At 36.3% G+C, this 15,041-nt stretch overlaps 1 protein-coding gene across 2 annotated transcripts in view; it reads left to right on the forward strand.

Annotated features, from left to right (window-relative positions):
- The first annotated feature begins 1,451 nt into the window (after positions 1–1,451).
- Positions 1,452–15,041, forward strand: part of LOC5571092 (T-box transcription factor TBX1-A) — a 92,423-nt gene continuing 78,833 nt past the window's right edge. Inside the window, exons 1-2 of one of the 2 annotated variants that reach the window (XM_021850999.1) lie at positions 1,452–2,505; positions 13,343–13,645. In XM_021850999.1, coding sequence (XP_021706691.1) covers positions 13,414–13,645 — 232 coding nt within the window. In that variant the 5' untranslated portion in view covers positions 1,452–2,505; positions 13,343–13,413. The remainder of the gene's footprint in view (positions 2,506–13,342; positions 13,646–15,041) is intronic. The other variant, XM_021851000.1, reaches the window with a different exon arrangement.

Genomic DNA, 15,041 nt, shown 5'->3' on the forward strand with positions numbered 1-15,041 from the left:
TGAATGCAGGAAAATGAAGTCCTGAGGGACCTCCAAAGCATTCTCAATCAAGAGAACGTTTTCGAAAATACCTGGGGCACAGGTTTTGAGGAATTGAGAACTATCAATAAAAAAAAACAAAAATATGAGAGCCCCTGATGATGCAATTATCTACATCCCCATCAAGAAACTACCTGAACTTCAGTAGCTAATCATTTTTGGTTGAAATATTTAACAAACGTTTGCAGTTGGCATATTTTCCTGACAAATGGAAAAACGCTAAGGTTGTATCAATTTTAAAACCAGTCAAAAATCCCGCAGAAGCTTCCAGCTATCCTCCAATCAGTTTGCTTTCCTCAATCAGAAATGTATTTGAAAAGGTCATTTTGAACAGAATGATGGTCCACATCAACGATTTTTTTTTTTCAGTGAACAGTTCGGTTCCCGACATGGACATTCGACCACTCATCAACTTTTGCGTGGAACAAATTTAATTCTATTGGTCTTGCTCTTCTAGACATAGAAAAAGGATTCGACAGTGTTTGGCATGAAGGCTTAATTATAAAATTAAAAAAAAACTTCAATTTCCCAACATACATTGTAAGAATAATTCAAAGATATCTGTACACTTCAGGTTATTTATCAGAATTCCAAGTCTGAAAGACTCTGCGCGAGTCTGTAATAGCTGGTCTTCATGGCCTTTTTTTCGAACCAATATAATATAATATTTTCACATATGGCTAACCTCGTTTACCTCAGAGAAGTCAAAAATCTTTGTTTGCGAATGACACAGGCCTCTCCGCCACAGGACGAAGCCTGCGTGTTATCTGTAGTAGTTTGCTAAAGTTTGGGTATAGTTTCCTCTTACTTGCAAAAATGGAAGATTTCTTCTAATGCATCCAAAACTCAACAAATGATATTCCCACATTAACCAAAAGTTCTTTATTTGAAACCTTCAAGCAAACATAGTGTAACGATAAGAGGTGTTCCAATAAATTGATCATATGAAGTTAGGTAACAAGGGCTCATGCTAGGTAAAAATGTAACTTTGAAAAAGTCACAGCGAGAGCATTTGATCGAAAAGTAAAAAAAAAAATAAAACGTCAGAAAATCGAAGCTTTGTCTCAAGAAGTATATTGCTATATGAAAAGAAATTTCTGGCCGGCCATGTTGTGTTCAGTAGCAATATGAGGTAAATGTTGTAATGTCAGGAAGAAGGCTCTACAGAAGGTTAAAATAAAAATTTGGTAATGATTCTGCAGCTGCCTTCCTGGTTTAGTACTAATGAATAGAATGTCCAATGTTGAAACCTTGAAGCAAACGACGAATAAAATTATCAATAATTTAAGGGAAGGAATCGTTGCATAATTCTATTGTCACTATAAGTTCTTCATATATTTAGGTAAAGTAAGGTTGAATTTATTGAAAAAGATTTTAAGTTAAAATGGCACTATTAAAAACAAGTAAAAAATTTGAATAACCATTGTGATCATTTACACCAAATATTCACAAATCTACCCCATAGTGCAGATGCACACCATTCATCCGCTCGATCCAGATCTTGTCTGCTTTTCTCTCTATCTGTGTGCTACTTTCTCACTCCCTGCCGATCATCTTGCTCGAGATCCTGCGCGATCGCAATATTGTGCTTCTTGGGCGGATTCTCTACCATCCGTCGCCGATCGTTTTCAGTGCTGCCGGAAAACCGCTTGAGGGAAAATCATTTTCCCAAAAATCATCCAGCTCGTGTGATCTCCTTTTCTCTGTCTTTCACTGGGATCTTCTTGTTTTGGCCTGCGCGGATCATCATTCGAGTATTCGAGCGGCATTTACAGTCGACCGGTCCGGGGATTCGAGTTATTCTTGATAATTTTATTGTACGATCAACGGTCCGCGCCCGCGGTGCTTCTTAATGGACGACGGCCCATTTTAGTTTGGGCAGTTCGGAAAATTGTGGGTCGGAAGGGGGAAAATCTTCGCTACCGGTTGAAAGTTTAATTATTATTGTTCGGCCGGTGATAGTGTGTTTACTTGCTGATATATCGGTGCTTAGGCGGTTCCTGAAGATCGTTGGGCCGTTCGGAGGCCCCCGGGATCCTCGTTTTTTATACTTTATGTATTCGCTGGTCGTGCGCCACCGATCCCGGGCTTGAGGTGTGAAAATTTTCTGTGAAAGTGCGAGACAATTAGGTGTTGATCACTGGTAGCCGTGAAAAAGTGCTTCTCACTAGCAGAGTGCCCTATTGCTGTGTCCAATGATCCCCGTCGCAGTCGGGCCATCCCAAACGGTTTGTTTGGGTGCTTCCTAGCCGTGCATCAAATAGCAAATAGTGTCGGCGGTGGGGGTTTTCAACAGTGCCAGAGAATAATCGGTTTGATAACAAAAATATAGCACCTCCTTCGAGTGTCAACGGAAAATGTGCTGAAAAGTGTTACAGAAGTGTGAAAGTTAGTGACACGATTGTCGATTGATTTACAGCGACTCAATTGCATGTTCGTGCAGGGAACTGTTTTCGCGTCAAGTTGGTAAAAACTATCAAGTGGTGTGTTTAATACAAAACACTTTATCAATAATGATGATTATAGGTGTCATCTACTATTTGACAATCATAAATTATTTCCATTTACTTCAATGGATGTTGAATCGGAAAATTCAAACGTACACTGAAAACCAGTTGTTTTCAATTCCTTTATTTTTTTCATTTTAAACATTACATTAATTTCTTGTGTCTATGCAACATATTTCATAATAGGTGATTTGATTTCATTCTGCTTTTAAGAGGAAAAATCACTTTCAACCAACTTGCTCTAACTTTATCTAAATATATTAAGCATCGTGGCAATAGAAGATTGCTAGGTTTTTGCCTAAAATAATCAATATTTTTATTCGACATTTATTCCAATGTTTCAACATTTGATCTCCTCCTCCTTTTTGGCTTATCGTTCCTACTGTGACAGAGCCTGTTCCACAGTTACTAACTGAGTGCTTTCTTTGCCATTTGACCACTTTTGCATGTGTATATCGTGTGGCAGGTACGAATATACAATGTGCACTGGAAAATCGAGAAGATTCGAAACGATCCTCGAACATGTCCATTTAATCCAATTGCAGACTATATGTAATGTTTAGTTTTTCGGTAGTTGTTAAACTTCCACTCGGCTGGTTAGCCGTAAACCACAAATCATAATTAATTAGCCCCTCTACCGGTAGCTTCATTTTTTACCGCTAAAAAAATATTCAAATCGCGATAACTTTTTTATTTCTCGATATTTTTGCACCATTTTTTACAAGACCTCAAAAAACTCTTCTAGTTTAAGAATCCGCATCGATATTAATCATTGGTGATCTAGTTTTGAAGATATTCCGATGTTCCTTGGGGGACCGACATTCTTCATATAAAATTTCTTTGGCGGACATTTTGTTTTCTGTCAATTTATCAAAAAAATAAAATATGTACTATACAATGTCATGTAATAAGGAGCTACTCTGAAAAAATCATACAAATCCGTTCAGTATCCTTGGAGAAAACTTGGTTTTTAGAGTTTTCAAGATCTTTATTTGTCCAGTGTGGTACCAGAAACATTAATGCACATTACTCAAAGACGAATGCACCAAATTGCTTCATTTTTCCACGACAGACTCACATTAATGTATCATTTCGAGGAGTGAATATCCGAATACGATAAAAAAATCTGTAGCCTGAGATATTTACGTGAGTTATGGCTACGTGTCGGTTCATCAAGAAATTTTGGAATATCGGCGGATCCAGATGACTAATTATCAATATCAACACATATTCTAAATCTAAAAGAGGATTTTGAGAACTTGTGAAAAATTGGTGGAAAAATATCAAGAAACAACAAAGTTATCGCGATTTTAATTTTTTTTAGCAGTAAAAAATGAAGCTGCCGGTAGAGGTGTTAAAACAAGGATCCTCAACCGGCGGGATTTGAACCTACGACTCTCAGCTTGATCCTGCGGTTAACCTCTGGGCCGCAAAGGATATTCGATGTAATTCGTTAATACTATACCATGGAGGAAGCTTGAAAATCATATTCAAAATTTTATTGTGAATCCTCCACAGAGCTTCCTGGTATAATAACAACTACTCAATATTTGTACAAATTACAACATGGCCGGCCTGAAAATTTGACAAGGAAAATCCGGAAAGCAAATAGTTTGGTTCACGATTTTGCCGCTAGGTGGCGCTAGTGAGCGTGAAAAATTGAGCATTTTAAACTAGTTCTAGCTTGTGACCTACAAGAGATAGAAAGTTCGAGTTTCCGTTAATTTGTTCGGAAAGTAAAAGACATCCGAATAGCAAACCGTTTGGTTGCCACTAGGTTGCACTATTACGCATATTTAATTAAATATACGAAACAAATTATATATTTTGAGCCAGATGAGATAGAAAATTTCGGCAAAGTTGTTTGGAAAATCAAGGGCATCCAGGAAACAGTTTGAATCATAATTTTGCCATCATGTGGCGCTGTTGATCATGTTTAAATGAGTACTTTATACTTGCTCTATCTCTTGATTTTACTACGGTCCAAATTAGTCATGAGAACCAAATTTTACTGTGGTTATGGAGCGATAATTGTACCTAAACCTTATTTGATAAGATAGAATCTCCAGAATGCCTTTGGCATTTGGAAGTTAAGGTGATTAGGGACGGAATCATATCGTCCCCTTGATGCTACAACTAGATAACTCGAAATTTGAAATTTTTGACTTCAATATGTCAAAATATTATTCTCAATTAGATCTGAAAAATATCTACAGCTCATAAGCGTGTGATTCAATATACATAACTTGAAGTTTATTTTCCAATCATATTCTCTGCGAATAACCATCACCTTGTTAAACGGTCATATTTACAAAGTTGCATATCTCAAAATTTTGATTTTCGAGTTATCTAGTTGTAGCATTGAGGGGACGATATTAAATTAAAGTAATCCAGGTCTGATCAATTGTATATTCAAGTGTATCAGATCTGACTCATATTCTAGTGATTCTGGTGTGCGAGTGATTCAGTCAGGACTCATATTCATCATTCAAGATAGAATAACTTCATATACAAGTGGTTCAAGTTTGATTGACTTCAAATCCAAGTGATTGATGTCTGATTCTCTTTGTATTCATGTTTTTCGGATTTGATTCACTCAATATTCAAGTAATTCAGGTTTGACTTGAATATGGAGTCAAAAAAATCATGTCAAATTCACTCCATGTTCAAGTAACTCAGGATTGATGCATTTTATATTCAAAAGATTAAAGTTATGTTCACTCCATCCCGCAAGTGTTTCACGTCAGATTCACTTTATTATTAAGTAATTCAGAATTGATTAATTTATATCCAAATGATTCATGACATGTGACACTTTATTTTTGAAGGATGCGGTACTGATTCATATTCAAGTGATTCAGGTCCGATTCACTTCATTTTCAAATGTTTCAGTTTCGATAAGCTCATATTCAAGTGATTAACATCTATCGATTCATTCATATTCAAGTGTTTTAGATCTAATTTATTTCATATTCAAATGTCTCAGAGATAATTAGTTCCATATCGATTCATCTGATATCAAGATTCATCTTCATATTCAAGTGAATCGTGTCTGAGTTACTTCATATTCAATTGATTCAGGTGTCATCTGGGGCCCAGATAGCCGTAGCGGTAAACGCGCAGCTATTCAGCAAGACCAAGCTGAGGGTTGTGGGTTCGAATCCCACCAGTCGAGGATCTTTTCGGGTTGGAAATTTTCTCGACTTCCCAGGGCATAGAGTATAATCGTACCTGCCACACGATATACGCATGCAAAAATGGTCATTGGCATAGTAAGCTCTCAGTTAATAACTGTGGAAGTGCCCATAAGAACACTTAGCTGAGAAGCAGGCTTTGTCCCAGTGGGGACGTTACGCCAGAAAGAAGAAGAAGTGTCATACACTCAGGTTTGTTTCATCTCTGAATTATTAAGGTTTATTTTGAATTTGTTAAAAGGCATATCGGTCCATTTTGCTCGAAGTAAGAGGGAGCATGGAGAAGAAAGCAATGAATACTAGATGGATAGGTACCGTAAGGGAACGGCGAGAGAAAATGGATTAGATGTTGAAGAGGGCATAGGGTAGAAGTACCAATTATGGCTATAGCACCAATTATGGCAATAGTGGGAACAAAAAGAGATTTTTATTAATGTTTCACTAGAATATAACGGCTAATATTCACAGAAATGATAAAACTATTTGTTTTTGATGGTAACTAAACCTTGAAAAGAACATTCGTGCAATAAGCTTCGAAAAATGAACATTTGAAAATGTTACCTCACATTTATGTCACCTTCTTAGCAGTTTGCTAAGGGACACCCGTTACGAAATGTATGTTTTCATCCGGAAAAACTGCTTCAACCGATGAATGTATGATGCCTAGTGAGAACAAATGAATAAATGTAGCTGGTGTGCAAACAAATCTTCTGTTTTAAGTTGGAAATCGTGTTATTTCCACTATGTCGATAAATGGTACAAAGAGTGTATGAGAGCTCAATTATGGCAATACTCTGGAGGCGGTTTGTTTACATTTTTTGATCAGTGAAATAAAAAAAGTAAAGATATTTCACGGGTTACTTCCACGACGGGACGGTTTGGTAAGGCATTATCTGCGTGTTTTGTACCCAATTACTAAGATTTTTCAATCACACGTTCGAAAACGTTCGCAAGCGGAAGATGCTAATTTCATGGTATAGAAGGGTTTTCAGCGACTCTCGATTTTTGAATTTTCCCTCTTTTTTTCGTTAAAATTAGGCACTGGAAAAGTAATGTGAGATCATTAATGCTGTTTTGTATCATAATTTGCATTTACACTACATTTCGACTCCTTTTTGAAAATTAATTTTCTCCCATGAACCCATTGCAATAAATTGATTTAAAATCTATTTAACACAAAATTTTTGGAAAGTTTTATGAGCAATCACTTCATTACATATTAGCGTTGCATTATCATTCGCTCTAGATGGCGTTTGAATTCATTTCGTTCAAATATTCGATAGTCCATAATTGGTACACTTTTATGTCGAATGCTAGGAACGCTATTGCCATAATTGGTACAAAGACAACGTTTTTTGAAATCAATTTTTAGCAGCTCAAAGTCAATTTAGTACTAAAACTGTTTAAATCAACAGATTCGCAAGGTTTTAAACTAGTAATTGACACCAACAAGTCATGCTTACGTTTTAGAAACGCGGTGAAAACTTGGTTTTTATCACTACTGTTGACATATTGCATCCATAATTGGTACACCTACCCTACCATATGAAACAGTATTACTTGAAACGTCCTTCCTTGTGGCTAACGTTCCCTATGGGAACGTCTCGACGTGTTTTTAGAATGACACTTTGACTATCTTGGCCAAAAGGAAGGAGGTTTTAAGCGCCCTAATACTGTTTGGCGATCAAGAAAGGTTGTATCGATCGATACTTCGAGCAAAATGGACCGATATGCCAGAAAACAAATTCAAAATACAATTATCACGGTCGATACCATTGTATGTAAAGTTGAGGTTTATTTTAATTCACGTCTCAGTACTTTAGAGCTTATTTACTAATTTTAAAGTGGTTGTGTTGTGTTCCGGATGTCCTTAGCTTTCTGAACAACTTTGCCGAAGACCCGAACTTTCTACCTCTTGTGGTTCACAAGCTAGAAGTAGTTTAAAATGCTTAATTTTTCATGCTCACTAGCGCCACCTAGCGGCAAAATCGCGAACCAAACTATTGGCATTCCGGATGTCCTTGATCTCCCAACTTTGCTGAAGATAGCTTCTTTGCAAGTCGTAAGGATCTCGAGATATAGCAATGTGAATTTAAGGTACCCCGGGGCAAGTGAGAATCTGGGGTAAGTGGGGCGTTTCGTCATAGCTCAACTAGGAAAAGTTTTTCATGGGGGTATTCTTCTAGAAAGTTGAAGATACAATGACAAGGAATGTATTTAGCACTGTACATATTGTTATTTTTATTACCATGTGGTTCATGTAACAGTTGTCAGTTCAGCGCCATTTTCAACTTGCATGACAAATTGTGACACGTTTCACGTCTTGCATTGACTCGCAAAAAATAAATGTGTTTTAAATCGAGTTTCCATCAGTAAGCTATAATTTTTAGTATTATTATAAGCTGCTAACGATAAACCAGTATTTTGTTTTCATTTCATATGAAATTTTCGATGGTCTATCTCTGGGAAGGAGGCACCGATACTACACACGAAATTTAATACAATTGTTTTCCGAATTGCAAGATAACTCCAGTTTGCCAACGACAATCAAGGCAGGCTTAGTGAAAATCGCTAGGTTTCAATTGTTGTGTACGTTCGGTCTTTCTGGACAAACATTGAAAAAGGGCCACAGTTTTCTATGCGTTAAATTTTTAGTTTTAATGAAAACAGTAAAAAGAGCCTCATTCCAATACGTTACATTCAATAAGAATATACGGTGCTCTCGTGACGTTACTTTTGAATGTGCATGAATTGATTCTAATTCGTTTTTTGAAACTTTTGATGAAATACAAAAATATGCTTAGGCTAATTACGCGCTTTTATCATGTTTGTCCATTATTTAAGATCCGGGCTCACAGTGACAGTTCGTGACAGCAAAATCTCGGCTCACTGTGACGTAGATAAATTTTGTATTGGTTTCTCCCTCCCAGGTCTATCTTACCCCAAAATATATTTGTACCTGGGGTAAGTGGGACCCTTCAAAACAAAAACCAGAATCAAAACTTTTCGTACACGTTTCATACATTTTGCTAGAAAATAGCACTGAAACATTCGAACAAATGATTTTTATCAAAAATAGATCAATCTCAAATTACGTAATTGCATAAGAGGGAGAAGAAAAGTGTTATTATTCTTTATTTTTTAATTATTTTTTTTATTTTTGAAATACGACTTCAAAATTGAACAAACACACAGCTGAAATTTGAAATGCATCATGAGAACGATTACTTTTCTATGTTATTTGAACATTATTTGCTATCCCTACCAAATTAAGTAGTGATGGAAAACAATTCCATCCCATAAGGTGGTTTTCTGCCATGCATATAAATTATAACAAAACATATTTATAATTTCGTCAGTTTTTGATTGTTTATGTGCTACATTTTAATGAGCAACTTATAAATGATATATTTTGAACATGTTTTATTCCTGTTTACGCTTTTATTGAGGAATTTTCAGTTAATATTAAATGTGAGGTGACATACTATTAAATAAAGGGTTCCTTCCTAAAACGTAACGTAATTTATGGTTGATCCCTTATGTACATCAAATATGTACTTAAAATTAAAAATCTATGTCTTATTAATCCTATTATTGTAATGGTTGACTTACTGATGTGGATTGAAGCATGAAACTGGATGTGTCCCACTTGCCCCGTTTAGCGAGGTAACTGCGTCCATTGGCTCATTCTAAAACTTTCTTCCAAGGTTTTCACAATTTCGAAATTATTCAATTAGTTTTATGCACACACCAGCAAATATGTTGCCAAAACGTGATTGTGTTGTTGGATTTGAAAAATATTGACATTTGAAAATTGTATTGAACAATTTGTTTGAACTATCGTTTTTTTCGTTCCCACTTGCCCCGCGGTACCTTACCTGTTTTGAGGTGATGCTAAACTTTTCAGGGTGATTTAATATCCAGCTGAGTGCTGCAATGCTTTCAGTGAGTCCGTATTTATGACGGGTAGTGTATGTTGGGAAGTTAAAGTTTTTTTTTTTTAATTTTACAATCAAGCCTCCATGCCCAAACACTGTCGAATGCTTTTACTATGTCTAGAAGAGCAAGACCAGTAGAATAGCCTAGATTTGTTGGAACGGATCAAATTTGTTACACGTAAAATTTGATCAGTGGTCGAATGTCCATGGCGGAATCCGAACTATTCATTGACAAAAATTGAATTTTCGTCGATGTGGACCATCATTCTGTTCAAAATGACCTTTCTAAAAAGTTTACTGTTGGAGGAAAGCAAACTGATTGGACGATAGCTAGAAGCTTCTGCAGGATTTTTGTCTGGTTTCAAAATTGAAACAACCTTAGCATTTTTCAGGAAAATATGCTAACTGAAAACATTTGTTAATTATATCAACTAAGAATGATAAGCTACTTTTTGGAAGTTTCTTGGGATGGGAATGTAGAAAATTCCATCATCACCAGGAGCTTTCATATTTTTAATTTTTTTTTAATGATAGTTCTCACTTTTTCCAAATCAGTCTCCCAGAAATTTTGGGAAACGATCTCTTGATTGATAATATTTTCGAACTCCTGAATAACTTGATTTTCAATTGGACTTGTAGGTCCTAAATTAAAATTGCGCGCTTTCAAACGGCACACCAAGTTTTTGAGCTTTATCGCAATTTGTTAGTATTTTTTTTTTCTCTTTCAATGCCGGTATTGACTCCTGAGGTTTTTTCAAAAGTTTAGATGCTTTCCAAAAGGGCTTAGAGCCAGGGTCCAATTGAGAAATTTTATTTTCAATATTTTTGTTTCATTATTGTGAAAAACTTTTCTTGATTTTTTTTGCAAATCCTGCCATATAATTTTTATAGCAGGATTACGAGTGAGTTGAAATTGCCTTCTCCTCACGTTTTAAGACGGATCAAGAGTTTAAGATCATCGTCTATAATCACGGATTCACATTTTGGAATTGCAATGCTCCTGGCTGCAACAATGGAATTTGTTAAAGTTTCAAGAGCATTGTCAATATCAAGTTTTGTTTGTAAAAAAATGTTAACATCAAGATTAGAGTCAATATATGTTTTTCCAGTCGGCTCGAAAATAATTAAAAGTGAAGCTGATAGGATTGAGAATCGCTTCATGGGATATTTGAAATGTAACAGGGACATGATCAGAATCAAAATTAGTATGAGTGACCAGTTGACTACAAAGATGACAAGACTTGGTTAAGACCAAGTCAATCGTAGATGAGTTTCTAGAAGAGACACGTAGGGTTATCAGGGTATTGAATTGAGAAATATCCTGAAGAGCACTCATCAAATAAAATTCTGCCGTTGAAATTACTTTGAGAATTATTCCATGACCGATGTTTGGCATTAAAGTCACCAATGACATACATTTTGGACTTATTGCGAGTCAATTTTCGCAAGTCAGTTTGTAGCAAATTAACTTGCTGTCCAGAGCATTGAACAGGCAAATTGGCGACTATGAAAGTATATTTACCAAGCTGTGTTTCAACAGAAACACCTAAGGTTTCAAAAACTTCCGTTTCAAATGACGAACATAGTTGATGTTTTATGCGCCTATGAATGATGATTGCAACTACCCCATATGCCCCATCAAGTCGATCATTACGATATACAAAAAAGTTAGGATCTTTTTCTAGTTTGGATCCAGATTTTATATAGGCTTCAGTAATAACGGCTATATGCACGTTATTAGCTGTAAGAAAATTGAACAGCTCGTCCTCTTTGCCATTCAAAGAACGAGCTTTTCAATTTAAAATTTTGAAATTATTATTTATTGGATCCATTAGAAAAACGTAATCCAATAACAATTTGATTAATAAATTTTACACCTACTTGGACTGCTTCAGTCATAGTGGTGGCTTTAAACATTGCATCAATCATTTGATTCAATTGTTCGGTAAGAAAAATAAAATCAGATGATATGTCTCCCATCACTTGAAGTGGGTACATCTGATGAGTTTCCGTTTGAATTTTCGGTAGACGAAGATGCTTAGTAAAAGTTTCCTATGGCTGCAAGGTTTTTTTTATTTGTTTTGAAACAATTATAATGGTTACTCGTAGTATGAAAAGGGGAGGAGTTCAAATTATCTGCTACGATATGGGCAAAAGATTTTCCTTGGGTAGATCCATTCGAAATTAAAAGATTCGAATGGCCACCCGTCGGAACAAAATTAGTTTGTGAATGAGTATGATTATAATCTTTCTGATGGGTATGGTTCTTAATCAAGCGATCGTTAACTGAAAAATGAGCATTGTTCGCTCTACCAGGGGAAATCTGGAAATGACCATTACTATTATTGTAACGGACATAACCGTTCATCTGCCTGGCGCGAGCCTCGACAACTTGCTTACGCGAAGGCTAATCCCAAAAGTTATATTTATGAGAGCCCTTGCAATTTGCGCATTCAAACTATTCGGTATCTTTTTTCACAGGATAGACGTCCTTAGCGTGAGAAGAACCTCCGCAAATCATGCATTTAGCACCCATGCGGCAATGTTTTGTACCATGACCCCACTTTTGGCACCGACAGCACTAAGTGGGGTTTTGGAAATTTCCTCCAGGTTTCTGGAAAGGTTCCCATGTCACACGTACATCGAACATAAGTCTTGCTTTTTCTAAAGCTTTAATATTATTTATATCTTTAATGTTAAAGTGAACTTAATAATATTCTTGAGAAAGCCCTTTCCGAACAATGCCAGATTGGGTCCTCTTTTTCATAATGATTACTTGGACTGGGAAAAATCCAAATAAATCATTAATTCCATTTTTGATCTCTTCAGGTGACTAACAGTCTCTTGAGAAAATTTCCAAGACGACTTTGAACAAACGTTCAGTTTTGTCGTCATAAGTAAAAAATTTGTGCTTCTTCTCTTCAAGATGTTTGAGAAGAAGTTCGCGATCTTTAAGAGTTTCCGGCAAAACGCGACAGTCTCCTTTCTTTGCGATTTGGAAGGAAACCTTGATTCCCCTAATGGAGATCAAGATCTCCTGCCTAAATCCCCCAAACTCGGAACAACTGGCCACGATAGGCGGCACTCTTTGCTTCCTTACTTGAATCAAAGAGCCTGGGCTAGAGACTGCTTCGATTTGGTATTCGGAAAATTTGTCTAGAGCATCGAACTAATCGTTCATTTCAATAGATTATCAACATTAACCATTTCACCCTTGGACGAAAGCTCGCATTCCAGAAAAACGACCTTTCTTCCATTTTTGCCACGTTTAGCGACAGGTTTAAATCCCACTTTTTGGAAGGAAGTTGTGAATTCAAGGGTTCAACGAAAAATCGAAGACTCGTTTCCAAACAAAATCGAAACGAAATCAATAGATAGGAAAAAGTAGCAAGTTCCAAGTTTTGTTTGTTTGAATTTTGACACGTGTGCAAATACGGAATTGAGTAAAATTTAATCGAAAAATTCATAAAACTTTGGAATTGTTAAAAAAAAATGAAAGTAAATGGAAACAATTTATGATTGTCGAATAACAGAAGAGACCCATGACCTTAATTATTGATAAAGCTATTTCGATATATTATTTGACAGTTCTTACCAATATGATATAATGACAGTGCCATGCCCTGCACGAATATGAAATTCAGTAACTGTATTCCCGCCCTAGGCAGTGAAGTGAGTGCATGCCATCCGGAAGACTACCCCAATCATTGAAGCGCCATCAACCAGCCACCAATAATGCATCACTTGGACTTTGGCGGCGTGCGGCACGTTGATGGTATCGGTGGAGCCAGTAGTGTCCATGGTGGTCCCAATATGGGAATCGTATCGCCGTACGACACGCTACATAGTGTGGCCAGCGGTTCCGCCACCGAAATGGTCGTTGACTTCCACCATCACTACGTGCCGTCGGAGTACTGGAACGTGACACCGTATAAAAATGGATCGACGCCGATGAAGGAAATGGAAGGTGAATCGATTGGTACATTTACGATGATAACAGTTTCGTCCTTTGAGGAGAGGCGAACGTTAACCTAAAGATAGGGGTTTGCATATTAATTACAACCATGTTGAAGTACTCCTATATTCGTCAGGCTTATGTACTCAATGAGAAAAAACAAATATGCGAATATTCATTTTCCCACTTCAAACGAAAGCACTTTTTCATTTCATAGTTGTAGACTTTACATCGTTGAAGACTCTATATGTAACATCGAGCATCCTTTTGAATAAAGTAATTCGGGTTATCGATCGTTTGTAACGTTTGTGTAATTATCCAACCGATGGCGTCGGATATATTGAATAGTTCGGTGCTTCGCTTTATATGATTACTACGCCACGTTCATGTTTTTATGCTGCCGATATGAGCATCACAATGAAATATGATGTGTGATAGTTCACCACTATGTGTAATTCTTGAGAGAAATTACGGATATTTTAGAGACCTATTTGTCCTACATGTTGAGGAGGTCGAAGTGGAAAAATGACTCAATCATCAACTGAGGCTGGCACTTTAACATTCATGAGACAAATTTGTTCCGAGTTCAAGTGCTTATCTTCCGATATCTAGTAGGTAAACGATTCCGAATCAGTGGTGTAGCAGACCTACTTCCTTCCAAAATAGCCTTCCTGTTAGGATATTTCTCAATTCAATACCCTGATAGCCCTACATGTTTTTCCTCTTCTAGAAATCCATCTACGATTGATTTGGTCTTAACCGACTCTAGTCATTTTTGTAGCCAACTGATTACTCATGCTGATTTTGATTCTGATCATGTCCCTGTTACATTTCAAATATCCCATGAAGCGATTCTCAATCCTATCAGCTCCACTTTCAATTATTTACGAGCCGACTGGAATTTATATGAAACGTATATTGAATCTAATATTAATGATAACATTTCAGTACAAACTAAACTTAATATTGACAATGCTGTTGAAACTTTTACAAATTCTATTGTGGAAGCCAGGAGCATTGCAATTCCAAAATGTGAATCCGTGATATAGACGATGATCTTAAACTCTTGATCCGTCTTAAAAACGTGAGGAGAAAGCAATTTCTACGCACTCGTGATCCTGCTATAAAAAATATATGGCAGGATTTGCAGAAAGAAATAAAGAAACGATTTTTACAATTAAGAAACAAAAAATTTGAAAATAAAATTTCTCAATTGGACCCTGGCTCTAAGCCCTTTTGAAAATTACCTAAAATCTTGAAAAAACCTCAGAAGCCAATACCTGCATTGAAAGAGGAAAACAAATTATTACTAACCACTTGTGAAAAAGCTCAAAAACTTGCTATGCAGTTTGAAAGCGCGCACAATTTTAATTTAGGACTTACTAGTCCAATTGAAAATCAAGTTACT

Source organism: Aedes aegypti, chromosome 3 (assembly GCF_002204515.2).
Source record: "Aedes aegypti strain LVP_AGWG chromosome 3, AaegL5.0 Primary Assembly, whole genome shotgun sequence".
NCBI lineage: Eukaryota > Metazoa > Arthropoda > Insecta > Diptera > Culicidae > Aedes > Aedes aegypti.